At 28.8% G+C, this 13,210-nt stretch overlaps 1 protein-coding gene across 1 annotated transcript in view; it reads left to right on the top strand.

Annotated features, from left to right (window-relative positions):
* Positions 1 to 13,210, top strand: part of LOC107457579 (uncharacterized) — a gene marked incomplete in the record, with an annotated part of 324,266 nt that overhangs the window by 216,478 nt on the left and 94,578 nt on the right. The window contains 1 exon segment of the mRNA XM_043039022.2: positions 10,635 to 10,725. Within this exon segment, the coding sequence (XP_042894956.2) occupies positions 10,663 to 10,725 (63 nt within the window).

The following is a 13,210-nucleotide window of genomic DNA, read 5'->3' as shown; positions in this document are numbered from 1 at the left end:
CCATCTCATTAGAGTATAATCTCATAGAGTAATCACCGGTTTATTCAATTTAAACTTTACTCACGTACAGAGATCATTTACATACAAGGTGTGGAACAAAATACTGACTTAATTTCAAAATGGCAAAAAAATCCTTCAAGAATACTATTTATTATATCAGTAAAACGTTTTCGTCACTTTTTTTTTTGTGTTCGCTAACGTTTATGTCTTAATCTACCTCATATTTTTAAAACCTTTCTAAACTGAGGCTTCAAAATGACATTTACTACAAGTTATTTAGTCATTCAATTTAATATAAGTTTTCAAGATTAATTATGAAATACGTAAGGAATATATTTTATCGAAGTCGGGTTATGGTTTTTTTCTACAGCCTGATTTAAGATTAGAAAACAAATTTGATCTTTATTTTACGTAAGAGAACTTTGTACAGTTCTCAAATGGAAAAGCGATAACTTTTTAACAAATGATAGGATTTTCTAGGAATCAGTGTTAATAGTTTGAGGGCCTAACCCTAAATAAGCTATCTAATTATTACAGGAGTCACGTTGGCTCAGGAGATGACCAGGTTCGAATCCCAGACTGCTCGATACGAATTCCAAACTCGACTCGAATCAACCCCAGTATTGTCGTAAAATATCCTACGTGGTAGATGGATCGTGAGTTAGAGTCCCAGTGCCTTCAGACTAACCTAGATATGATTTTCGTGGTTTTTCACTCCGTGATACGAAAATGCGGATTAGTTCCACGCTAAGAAAATTAGTTCCACAAAAGCTGGTTTGTCCCAATGTTTGATCCAGGAATTCCTTTATCTTCTGAATTGGGTTCAAAAATTACAAAGCTGCGGAGTTGAACTTTGGTAGTCAAAAACTCAAAATTTTGTTGGCTTTTCACCAATGATTATTAAATAAAATAAAATCATTTTAAGCGAGATCTAAAGTTATGACACCAGTAACAAAAACGCGCTTTTCCTTTAAAAATAATGAATGGATTTGGATTTTTTACCCTCAAAATATGGGTTACAAATTGCAAATATCTTAAAAAAATCATCACATAGTTCAGGCAAGATATATTTGTATATGTTGTTTAAATAAAAGATAATGAAAACTAAAATGATAATGTGAAATTTTACTACCTCTTTAAATATCAAAGAACTATCTCCCAATGAAACTGGAAAAAATGGTGTGTATTACACTCTGTCAGTCATGAGATGGGCCCATGACATAACTAAAAGCAACCTAACTAAGAAAGTCTATCTCGCGATTGCTAGATAGTATTTTTTTTAATATTTCTCAACTCTCCTCAATCACATTTTTTATCTCAAGGCCTTATTAAACTCATCTCATTTTAGTTAGTTTTTAAAAATTTTACCACCATTGATTATTTTTATAAAAGTTCTATTTTAACGATATTAAATTTGAAGATTATCTTGAAATCATTTGTATCACAAATAATGCATAAACACCGCCATTTAGTTATGACTTTTCTGTTATTATACAGAATTTTGCCTTCTATTCACCTGCACGAATTTTCTGAACCTGGTAGATAACACTATTTTGTTGTATATTCTTCCTGAAAGTATTCCCTTAAGACTCATAATGCAAGTGCCATGAATAAACACCATCTCAGGGTAGGCTTACTGGAGCAATACAAGGTATTATTCCAAGAAATTTATAGGACGTGGTAACCATACTGTTGATAGACTTTAATTCATTTATTTGATATAGTGAAGTTGAAATTCTTTGTATATCATTACTCTAGAGAAATAAAGAGTAAAAAATTTCTGTTAGCATGTCTCAAAACAAAGAATATAGCTGGAAACTATGACAATCAATCCCAAATAATAATAATACGTTTGAAAACTAAACGTGTTACAAAAATGTTATATTTTGATATTGATTAACCGCATTTTCAATTATATTTGCTGATATATATATATATATATATATATATGTGTGTGTGTGTGTGTGTGTGTGTGTGAAATAAAATAAAGAGATTGTGTCCAGAAATTTTGACAGCGGGAATAAGACCCACGGTNCAATCATTTAATAACAACAATATTTGTTGTTAAAAATGCATATAGCATTCAAATTTGAAGCAATAAAATAATAATCTTTGCAACCGTACATTTATCGACGAAATAAAATTGGTCGTTGATACCCGAGATTCATGTGAGTGGGGCTACCCGAAATCACATTTTTTTGTAAATTTGTAATTACTCGAACAATTTTTCACATATAGACTTCTTTCTTTGTGCAAATTAAACTTACATGCTTTAATGCTGTATGTATAGAAAAAATTACTTTTTTAGAATTAAAATGAAGTTTAATCGAAACATTCAACCAATTTTTCTTAATTTCATGACTACTGTATTCAACATATTTTCAAAACTATTGTTTACCATGTTAACAGCTGCATAAATACTTGAAACTTTGAAAATAATCTTTTTTTAATATAACAATTAATGTTCGATGGCCCATTGACTTAAAAAAATATTCTATACATATGAAATTGACAGTGGGCGGGGGTACCCGTTGGGCGGGGCTACCCGACTCTCCCCTATATCATTACTCTAGAGAAATAAAGAGTAAAAATTTCTGTTAGCATGTCTCAAAACTAAGAATATAGTTGGAAACTATACCAATCAATCCCAAATAATAATAATACGTTTGAAAACTATACGTGTTATAAAAATTTTATATTTTGATATTAACCGTATTTTCAATTATATTTGATTGAATATATATATATACATTGTATGACCTATGCATCAACCTGCATTATGCATGTTAATTTTTCACTTTTTTTGGCATTAAAAGGCATTTTAATTCTATCCACAATTATAATTTTTTTAAGAAAGACTTAATGAATTACAATTTCAAGATAATACGCATAAAATGCTTGTTAAATTATGTTTTTATTAGCAAATCCGTTATGAAGTCATTAATTTTATTTAAAAGCTATTCAACTATATTTTTTTTACTGTAAAGATCCACATCAATTAAAATCTCTTATCTTCGTTTCCTGTATAATAAATTCTTCGTATAATAAATATAGCAAAAAATATAGCATATTCATAATATTTCATTAAGAAAACCTATTGTGTTTTAACCATTACATTGATTTTCACTTACCTCATTTAATTGTAAAATTCTCCATTAATTTTCGTCAAATAATTTCATTCTAAGGTTTTTCTGTAACGAAATTAAATATAAAAGGAATTCTTTTGGGAGAAAATTCATTTTCTGTGACTCGAAAATAACAGTGCTCGAGCTCAGCAATGGTAACTATAAATCAATAGATATGGTTCTAACTTATTTATAGAAATATAGTATAGGCATGGACAGTCTGGTTTGAATAGGTAACCTTTTTCTTTTGAATTTCTATTTTCATCATTAATACATTGACTTTAATGGAAGTCTGAAAGTTTCATTTATCATATAGACCTGATTATTGATCTACTAATCATTTTAATATAATACAGTAATTTTAAAAAAAAATGGAGAATTTGAATAAAAATGGATTGTCGATGGAATTTTTCTTATTAACTTCGCCTCTTTTATGAGCTTAAGTTATACAGTAAAATAAATGTTGTGTTACCTAACCATGTTACATTAAATGTTATTATAATTTTTATAGGTTCACACTTTTAATAGAATAGCTAACAATATACAATATTTAAGAAGTGTTTTCAGAAATTTACGTTATCATTGCAACTGAAGTTTTCATAGTATTGAACTTTATAATAGTGTTTCATGACCGTCGGTGAACAGCTGACACAATTCTGAGTTTACGATTATCAATGGTTAATTCCGTACCCTTGTAATTTTGAACCCAACCCAGAAGACAAGGGAACTCCTGAATCATGCAATGGGACAAACCAGCTTTCATAGGGGACTTTTTGATGGAACTAACCTGCATTTGCGTTTTATGGAGAGGAACACCTCGGAAAATTTTCTTAGTTTGTCCGACGGCAAGAGGGTTCTACTCCATGATCTATCTACCACTGAGCACTGTGATCAGTGCGAATAGGGAGCAGAATTCGAAGCAACCAATTTAATTTTGAAATATTTGAGTAGTAATGGGGTCAGTATTACACATGATCATCAATAAATAGTTATAAAAAAAGAATATTAACTAAGTATTGCTTGTTCAGAGCAATTTGTATTGTTTTAATTTTATTTAATCTATATTAACTTTCACTTGTCCGTAATCGCATTTAAATATTGCAACATTATACTTCGGTAGAATAATTGTTTTCTTTGTTGATTTTACTGATCGTTGCCCAATAAAGAAAAGCTGGGTAATGTTTAATCTTAACTCTATGAATGAATAATTTCTTATGTATTAAACTCTGATTTTCAAATTTCAAACATCTTCAAATTGCTTCATCATTTTCATTTTCAAATTGTTATTTTTCTATATATTGTAACATTGAATACTATTATTAGAATTCAATATTTTAGGGTAAAATTCAATTATTATTTATCTTAATCGTCCATTTCTAAAAAAAAATTATTTCACTAATTAATTTAAAAATAATTAAGAAATTACACTATGATCTACTCAAATAGATCTTAAACCAATATTAAAAATCTTAATTTCCAAATTCTACAAAAACAGTTTATATATATTAAAGGATATTTTGTTAGATAAAGAAGTTATTTAAGTCTTTAATTTTTTTCTCCATAAAATATGAAATTCGCTGAACAAAATATCATAAAATTGATTACATTTTAACAATACAAATCATTTTAACAAGAACTACTTATAAATGACTTATAACTGTCCATTATTCATTACCTTTTGTTATCCTATATTTATAATTTTAAACATCTGATTTTCCTACTCTAGTTTAATTTGCTTTTTTTTTAAATTACGCTGAAAAAATCTAAAAAAATAAATAGCATGAAAAATAAATCTTTAAAATAAGAATGAAGTATAAAAGTATGCATTATTTTTTTTTTATCATATTACGTTACATTGCTCCTGCTTTATAAAAATAAACTTAGCACGCGTTTTTCATATTCGGCTGAGCTTATGAAAAATATAATTAAATTGAAATGATAGATGAGATTATTATTACCATAAAATTAACATAAACTTTAAAATATGCTTAAAAATAGTCCAAAAACACAAATATACCCTTTAGTTACTTTTCTGGTTGCTGAATGGTATACGCCATTTATGTGATTAAACAAAATGCAGTTTTTGGTACTCTTCAGTTAGCCAGCAGCAAGTAAATTCAACTATTTTTATTTTTAATTTTAAAACCGTCACTGAACAGCCCCACCCAATTTTTGTGCTTACAACCACCACTGTGAAATTTTCCTTTCGTGGAGGACATTTTGATGGAATTAATCCGCATTTTCGTTGCATGGAGAAGAGAAATAGGAAGACCTCCCACTGTTAACCGGTTGGCAAGGGGACTCTAACTTATTGTCCGTCAACCATTAAGGATAATGCTCACACTGTGCTTAGTGCGAACCGGATGCGGAATTTGCATCGACAAGCCATCGCTGAGATTCGAACCTGGGTCACCTCATTGGGAGGTGAGTGCGCCATCTCCTGAGCCACCACTTCTCAACTATTTTAATTTATTTATTTTGGAAAGACTGAAATTTTTTAATAAATAAATAAATAAATTTATAGCATAATTAAAAACAAATTACTGAATTTACTCGCACCGGACAAACGGAAAAATACGCAATTTTTGAAGGCATTTACCTGACTACAGCATAATTTATCTCACTGTCCTTATATAAATATATTTCTGTTACATAAATAACTCTCAAAACTCCTTGAAATACACACTTGTTACACAACGAAGTGCCATTTGTACTAATAAGGAAGTCAGATTATATCTACAGTTTAGCAACATCTTGAAAAAGCCTGAAGTCCCACATGGGCAAAGAAACCAAGCCCGTAAAAGGGAGTGTCAGCCTTAACTTAGAACTCCGAGTTATTTCTTCCCCTACCTATCCTGATCAAACAAGATTATTTCTTGTTCGATTATTTATTCCCACCACCTTTTGAACATCTCTTATCTTATATTTGGATAAATACTATTAAGTGATTTAGGAGACCTTACTAACTGCTGAGGCTGTGACAGTGATGTTTTCTTTAGTGTCTTCCCAATCAACCGAAAAAATATTTTCAGTTTATTCTGTTCATAACTTGACGAACGCCTACGTAGTTGTTTCTGTCAACTGAAAGTTTCGAGTCAAAATAATCAATTTATGTATGAGTCATGAATATGTATGAAAACTGAAAAATCGGAAAGATCAAAATGGAAAAAGAAATTTATGAAGATGTGTTTCTGTTTGAGAGCAGCATTGATGTAAAATCTGGAGAAAATTTATTCATCTTACAGGACATGATTGCCCTAGAGGAAATAATTTGAATGACATGTAAATAAATAAAATTAGATATTTTTTTTTCAAAATGTTAAAATAATTTCCATCATTTTCTATTAGTTTAAATTATTTTAAACTCGTGTTAATAGCTTATTTAAAGACATTTTTTTTGGTTTTAATGAAAATTATCATTACTAAATGTTCGCAAGCAGTTTTTAATTTTAAAAAATTTTATTTTACTCAAGATATATAAAAAACATGTTCTGATATGTTTTTGTAAATGTAATTAATTTACTATGAATTATTTTCTTGGCTTATAAACTTCGTAATTTTTTCTTTAACACTAATCTAAAATGCCATCTTATTATAAAAATGGGGATAACTTTAACTTTTTGAGCAATGTTAGTGTGGACATGATAATTCAGAAAATAAATATAATTTATCACAAAAAAATTTTTTTGACGAAAAATTTAAAACTACTTTATGATAGAAACATAAATATATAGTTGTTAATATTCATAAATTTAAGATTAATATTTTATTATAAATAATTGCTAGTTGTAATGAATCGCTTATTATTTTATTTTTTATTTTCGAAATCTGTAATTTCTCGTTTATTTTATTAAATGTCACAAATTACCTCACTCATAATAGAACAACTAATTTCACATGCGGATAAACACCGCATAGTAGTACTAAGTCTGAAGAAACCCAATAATAAGGATTTTTTTAGATAAATATAACTTGTAAGATAGCGATACAATTTTTAATTGATTTTTTATTAATTTACATGCAGTCGCATAAGGGGAAATTTTTTTTTTTAAAAATCATACAAATTTAAAAAAGGAAAATATCAAAAGAAATACATATTTAGCTACACTTTTGGAATTTGTTTCATCCAATATTAATAAAAATCAAGTATATTCTCAGATTACCTTTTGACGCAGAATTTTCGCTAACATTTCATACTTTTTCATAATTTTGTATTAATTTACGTTAAAATAATTGAAAATATTATATTTAGCATTTTGAATGAAATACAACATGAAACATCGATGTCTCTTTCTGTGTCAAAGATTAAATATTCCTGAAACAGCTTAGTTCCAGGCAAAAATTTTACAAATTTGCACTCATTTGCAGTTTTTAGATCTAAGAGAAACATCTATTCAATGTTGAAATTTCTTTAATTTAAAAAATCAAGTATTTAAAAAAATATTCAGTCCACTTTTTTTTGGATTGTATATTTTAGTAAAAATATAATAACGGACTTTTTTAATAATTATTGAACTGTATTTTATAATTTAAAAATGCCAAGATATATTTTTACTTGTAAATAAAGCGTAAGAAAAAATGTATAAAAGGAACGTAGGTATCCCATTTACATGGACGGGTTCAAAAAGATCAGTTTTTATTTTCTTTTTATCATATCTCGGGGAGTTTTTACTTAATTACAGTTGAAATCTACCAATCAGTAGAAATGGAAAGGAACAATAATCAAAGATTCATTCCATCCATCCCTTGCAAAAGGACTATAGAAATCAGAAAAACATCTCATCTAATCTCGAACAATGTTTTTCTTGCTATTATGACATTTCATGTCTTCGACCTAAGTTACCTGATACCAGAAACAGAAGTTGAAAATGGCCACTTAGTGAAATGGTAAAAGCTTTGTTAAAATAATCTTAGCTACTAGTCATTTATTCAAACTGTTTTGATAAGAAAACCTTAATGGTAATTTGTTTCATTCTTAGTTTATGAATAAACTAGATATGTTTTTAAGTTTAAACTTTGATGCTGTTGAACTCCATTTTTAGTTCAAAAATGAGATGTTCATGAGTTATATATATCACAGTATTCCAGTTAAAAAATAACGTTTAACGTTATGGGGAGAGAATAATGAGATAGTTAAGAATACAAATTGGATTTGCTGTTATTTAGAATGCCACCTGCCACACGGGCAAGCCTGCTTGGTGAAACCAAGCAAGTTTAAGGCTGAGTGTGCGTTTCTTGTTTTTCAGTGGCGCCATCTATGGCCAAGAATTAGACTTCTGCCACGCCATACGTCGCACCCGTTTGTAGGGCGGACCCATTCATGCACCCATTCATTTATCCACACATTGTAATTTTTGACCTGAATCAGAGAATGATCGATCTCCAATCCAGTACCCCCAGAGATTTTGATTTGTTACGGGAACATGGAGGACTTTTACGACACGGCAGATTTACCATGTATCAGTCACTTTACTACACCACGGGGAGTCTTCGGCCAGCGGGGTTCGAACTCACGAACTTTCGGACATGGTCCCAGCACCCTAACGACCAGGCTGCCCCGCCCTAAATTGGTTTTGGTTTGTTTCAATGCAAAATTAAAATATTGTGATAATATACCATATTTCTATAATATTTTTCTATAATATTTTTCTACAATATTTGTACTCTTTCTTATTTTATTACTATTACTGTTTATAGTGGGATTGCGAAATCAGTTTCAATCACTTTCCGACTAAATAGAGCACTTAAATCTCCAATGACACTCTATTGATAACACTTACTTCAATCCTTTACTGACCAATACAATTAGCAAAATAATTTTTTTTTATTTAATTGAAACTCCAACCCCTTTTCAACTAACTAGATTCATCTAGATCCAACTAACTAGATCATCGTGAGAGCACTGCATCTAAAGTTAATACAACCTCTAATAATTTTTCGATGTTTAAACTCCTTCCTGTCCAACAAGCTAGAGTGGTTGGTTGGCTCTAATGCCACTTGCCACACGGGTAAGCCTGCTTGGTGAAACCGAGCAAATGTAAGGCAGAGTGAGCGTTTCTTGTTTTTCAGTGGCGCCATCTATGTCGAAGAATTCGACTTCTTCCACACCATACGCCACACCCGTTTATAGGGCGGACCCATTCATACATTCACAGATCGTAATTTTGACCTGAATCAGAGAACGATGCACACAAGCTAGAGTGCTTAGATTTTACCAGAATCCCTTTGATTGTCGGCAGTACAAGTTTAAACATCTATTGACCTCTGCAAGAAAAAAAATTTAGACCATCATTTTATAGTTATTATATTTATGTATCATTTTATTGATTTTGTATCCAAGCAAAATTTTGACCTGTTCCAAAACAGCTTAGTGACTCTCAAATTTCTTCTGGAGAAATCTGCTTGATACCAACACAGAAAACAAATGTTTCCCAAAATGATGGTTAAAATACTAACAGCTTTTTAAAATTTTGACTACTTTCCGATCTTTAAACCAGATCGGACAAAACACTAAAACGAAGAAAATTATAAAATAAGAAACAAACTGCCTTATCGAAGTAAAAAAAAAATCATTTTGCCAGAAAGAAATGAAAAATGAAGGGTGTATTTATTTCTCGATAAATTTTGACCTGCATCAAAACTCCCTCTTCTGTCTTTCAAACGTGATGAACTTTTGTTAAGGCTTGACATTGTTAATTAACTCAATGTTAAAAATAATAATTTTCATACATCATACAGTATTTGTTAATTATATTATTATGTAGTTTCACAACATTTCCACTTAATAATATAAGTTATCTGTAACTAACAATGAATTGTATAATATGTTTTTAGTAAATTAATATTAATTTATATGCTTTTTAGTAAATGTTTTAACTATAATTTGTACTTTTTTCATTACTTTATGAAAATATCAGGTAAGAATGAAATTGATACTCAAACTGAGTCTGTTTTGAATAAAGTGGGTAGAAATATTTTATTTCATATTTATTCCATGTAAGTTGTAAATGAACGGGATTCGTGTCTGAACTTCCAATGAAACAATAAATTATTCCAATTATTCAGACCATGTATATTAATGTATTCATAGCATTTTCATTATTATTTAGTCTTAAGCATTTTCAAAAGTAACTGATTATGCATGAAATTAATTTAAAAATCAAAAGTAATATTTTTTTTTTAATTTGCATGCATTACTTTACACATTATGCCAATCGTGCATTGTAGTAGCTTTTGAACGAATTGATAAAAAATAACTAGTAAAATTGATACTTTACTATGATTTTCAATTAATCTCAATTATATTGTAATTTTTATTATGCTAACATTAGCTTTGAAGTTTGTTTTACATTTTTGGGCGTAAGCCAAATAATTAATTAAGCAGAAAACAGCTTTTTACAGCTTTTTATCGCTTTTTTCCAGTTGTAAACATGAAATCTCAATAGAGTAATAGTTTCTTCTTTCCTCACTTACAAGCTTTGTTCCTAATTGCTTAATTTTTCTTTCTAGATTTAACTGAAGAAAGTAATTTGGAAGTATGAAATACTACTTAATCTTGAGGTGGCTTTTCTACTTAGTATTCGCATCCAGCAACTCAAAGGTAGTATCTTTTCTTTAGATTTTCTTTCCGGATTAAATTAAATTATTTAAAAAGAAAGAAAAGTTTTTGCTCCCAAAGGAGAAATTAAATCAAAAGACAACTTGAATATTTTGAAAAAAAAATAACTACGAATTTTAAGAGTTTGTGTTTTTCAAAGATTAACGAGCGTGCTTTTGAAAGAAAACGACATCTACTGAAGATTAGACTGAAACTTAAATTTTGAAGCTTGAAACTTCAGAAAACTTGACTTTTTAAAACAGATTTTTAATGAATAACAAATTGCTTCTTGGATACTAAGTTATTCTCTGTTTAAATAAAATTATTTCCGCCTCTATTTTATATTGTTACTTATGGTATTTCAGTATGGAGTTATCCTTAGTATAAAAATATAATTTGCTTTATAACAATCCATAATTATAAATAATTGCTAATTTTTTCTTCCAACTTTTTGTCCATAGTCTTCCCCTATTGTATGAAAGAAACAATGTATAAGAACATTTTTTTCGAAACAGAAGTTAAAGAATATTAAAGCAAAGATTAAAAAATGTATTTAATCATGCATTTTAATTAATTAAATTTTTTATATTTCTCACCTCAAATGATTATGTTAAAACATGTTTTAATTTATTACGTTATTTTTTTTTTTTTGGTTTAAAATAAAACATATTAGTAGGGTACAAATGTCGAGTACAATTTGAAGTATCATCTCAACTTTATGTGGCCAAATTCTGTTTTAATCGATAACTGGAACTGAATTTTAAAGGTTCGAGGGTGTGACCAAGTAGGCTAATTAATACTTACAGACGATAGTTTAAGTTACAAAACCAGATACGAAAGCGTACTTTCTCAGAATAAGCATACCTATTTTTCAACCGATTTGGATTTCTTATCCCCGAAATATAAGGGGTTGCCATGATTGGAAAATATGATCCCAATAGTTGGGTCATGAGTCCCAACATTAAGGGGTCCAGCTTGGACCCCTTATTGTTACTTTTACTTTTTGCGTATTTCTCCGTGTCTCCAAAACTTTTTAAGCGAATTAAAAAAAATTCAAACGAAAGCATAAATTTTTTTTATCCAAAGATAAGTCCATACAAAATAACTTTTTGCACATATTTATTATTTTTTTATTATTTTATTACAAAAATGTCGGAAGAATTTGAATAGTAAGGCATTCAATTTTTTACATTATTTTAAAGAATGCAATTTTATATAACAGAATACAAAATTTGAGCGAAATCGGTCGAATAATTCCAGAGAAATCAAATTTAAAAGAGGTAGTATTTATAAAATTCCATTTCTCAAAAACTATTCGACTGATTTCGCTCAAATTTTGCATTCTGCTATAGAAAATTTCATTCTTTTAAAATGCCGTAAAAATTGTACGCCTTACAATTCAAAATTTTTTCGACTCTGGTTCGTAAGTTAAAATGCCATCTGCATCAAATAATTAAGCATATTTGAGTTCACTCCTTCAAAACATTTAGATTGAGTTCTCGAACGTGAAGATCCAATCATTAAATTAAAAACTATTCACTGTAAACTGTTTTTTTTTCTCTTCATGCTGTGCGTATATATGTCTGCTTCTCTTTGCATGTTTAGAACTGTTTCAACTAGGGACCAGAAATTAGGAGAGCGAATGTTACTAGTAGATGGTGACTAGAATGTTGTTAGTAGATGTTAAGTTTCTGAAATAAATTAACTATAGTATCAGTTTTTTGCAGCTTATCGTTCTGTTTGATCAAAATCGATCTTTGTTCATTACACCTTTTTTTAATAAGTATTTATATTTGATCGATTGCGCAATGCAAGCTTCAACAAAATCAGCTTAAGGTGACGCCATACAATTAATAGTTTAAGAACTCTCTCTAGTTTTAAAACTTTAAAATTCTATTTTTTGCGAATATGTTTTTCAAAACGTATTTCATAAAACATAAATAATTTAAAATCACCAGTAATTGAAATAAAAAAGTGTGTGGATACTTTTCCCTTTTGCAAGTAGAGGCAATAAAGTCGCAGGGTGAAAAGAAGTTACAGGATGCAAGTAAATTCAACTGTTCAATTTATTTGTTTATATTTTTTAGGTAATGCCCGAGGAGACTATTTTTTTAAAATAGAATAAACAACCAAATAATAAATAAAACAAATAAAATAGATGATTTTACTTGTCCTGTGGAATGGAAAAATAACAAAATAATTTATGTATTTAGTACAAATTTAATTGAAAGTAAAGGCTAAACTGTTGACAAGTTGACAGTTGACCTTAATATAATTTTCAGTGTCCAATAATTCTAAATTTTATTAATCATGTTTTTGATTAATTTAACTTTTAAAAAAATGATTTTCTTATTCTAATAATGTAAAGTTATCAGAAAACAGCAAAATTGAATCATTTTAGTGTTTAATTGTGCATACGTATGCCTTTCATATTTGATCTTAAACTCATAATGCTAACTTGTTTATTACCAATTTATTGCGCGTTTAC

The sequence above is a fragment of the Parasteatoda tepidariorum genome, chromosome 7 (genome assembly GCF_043381705.1).
Source record: "Parasteatoda tepidariorum isolate YZ-2023 chromosome 7, CAS_Ptep_4.0, whole genome shotgun sequence".
Classification (NCBI taxonomy): Eukaryota; Metazoa; Arthropoda; class Arachnida; order Araneae; family Theridiidae; genus Parasteatoda; species Parasteatoda tepidariorum.
The sequence above is the reverse complement of the archived record's forward strand: the minus strand, read 5'-3'. Positions and strand labels throughout refer to the sequence as shown.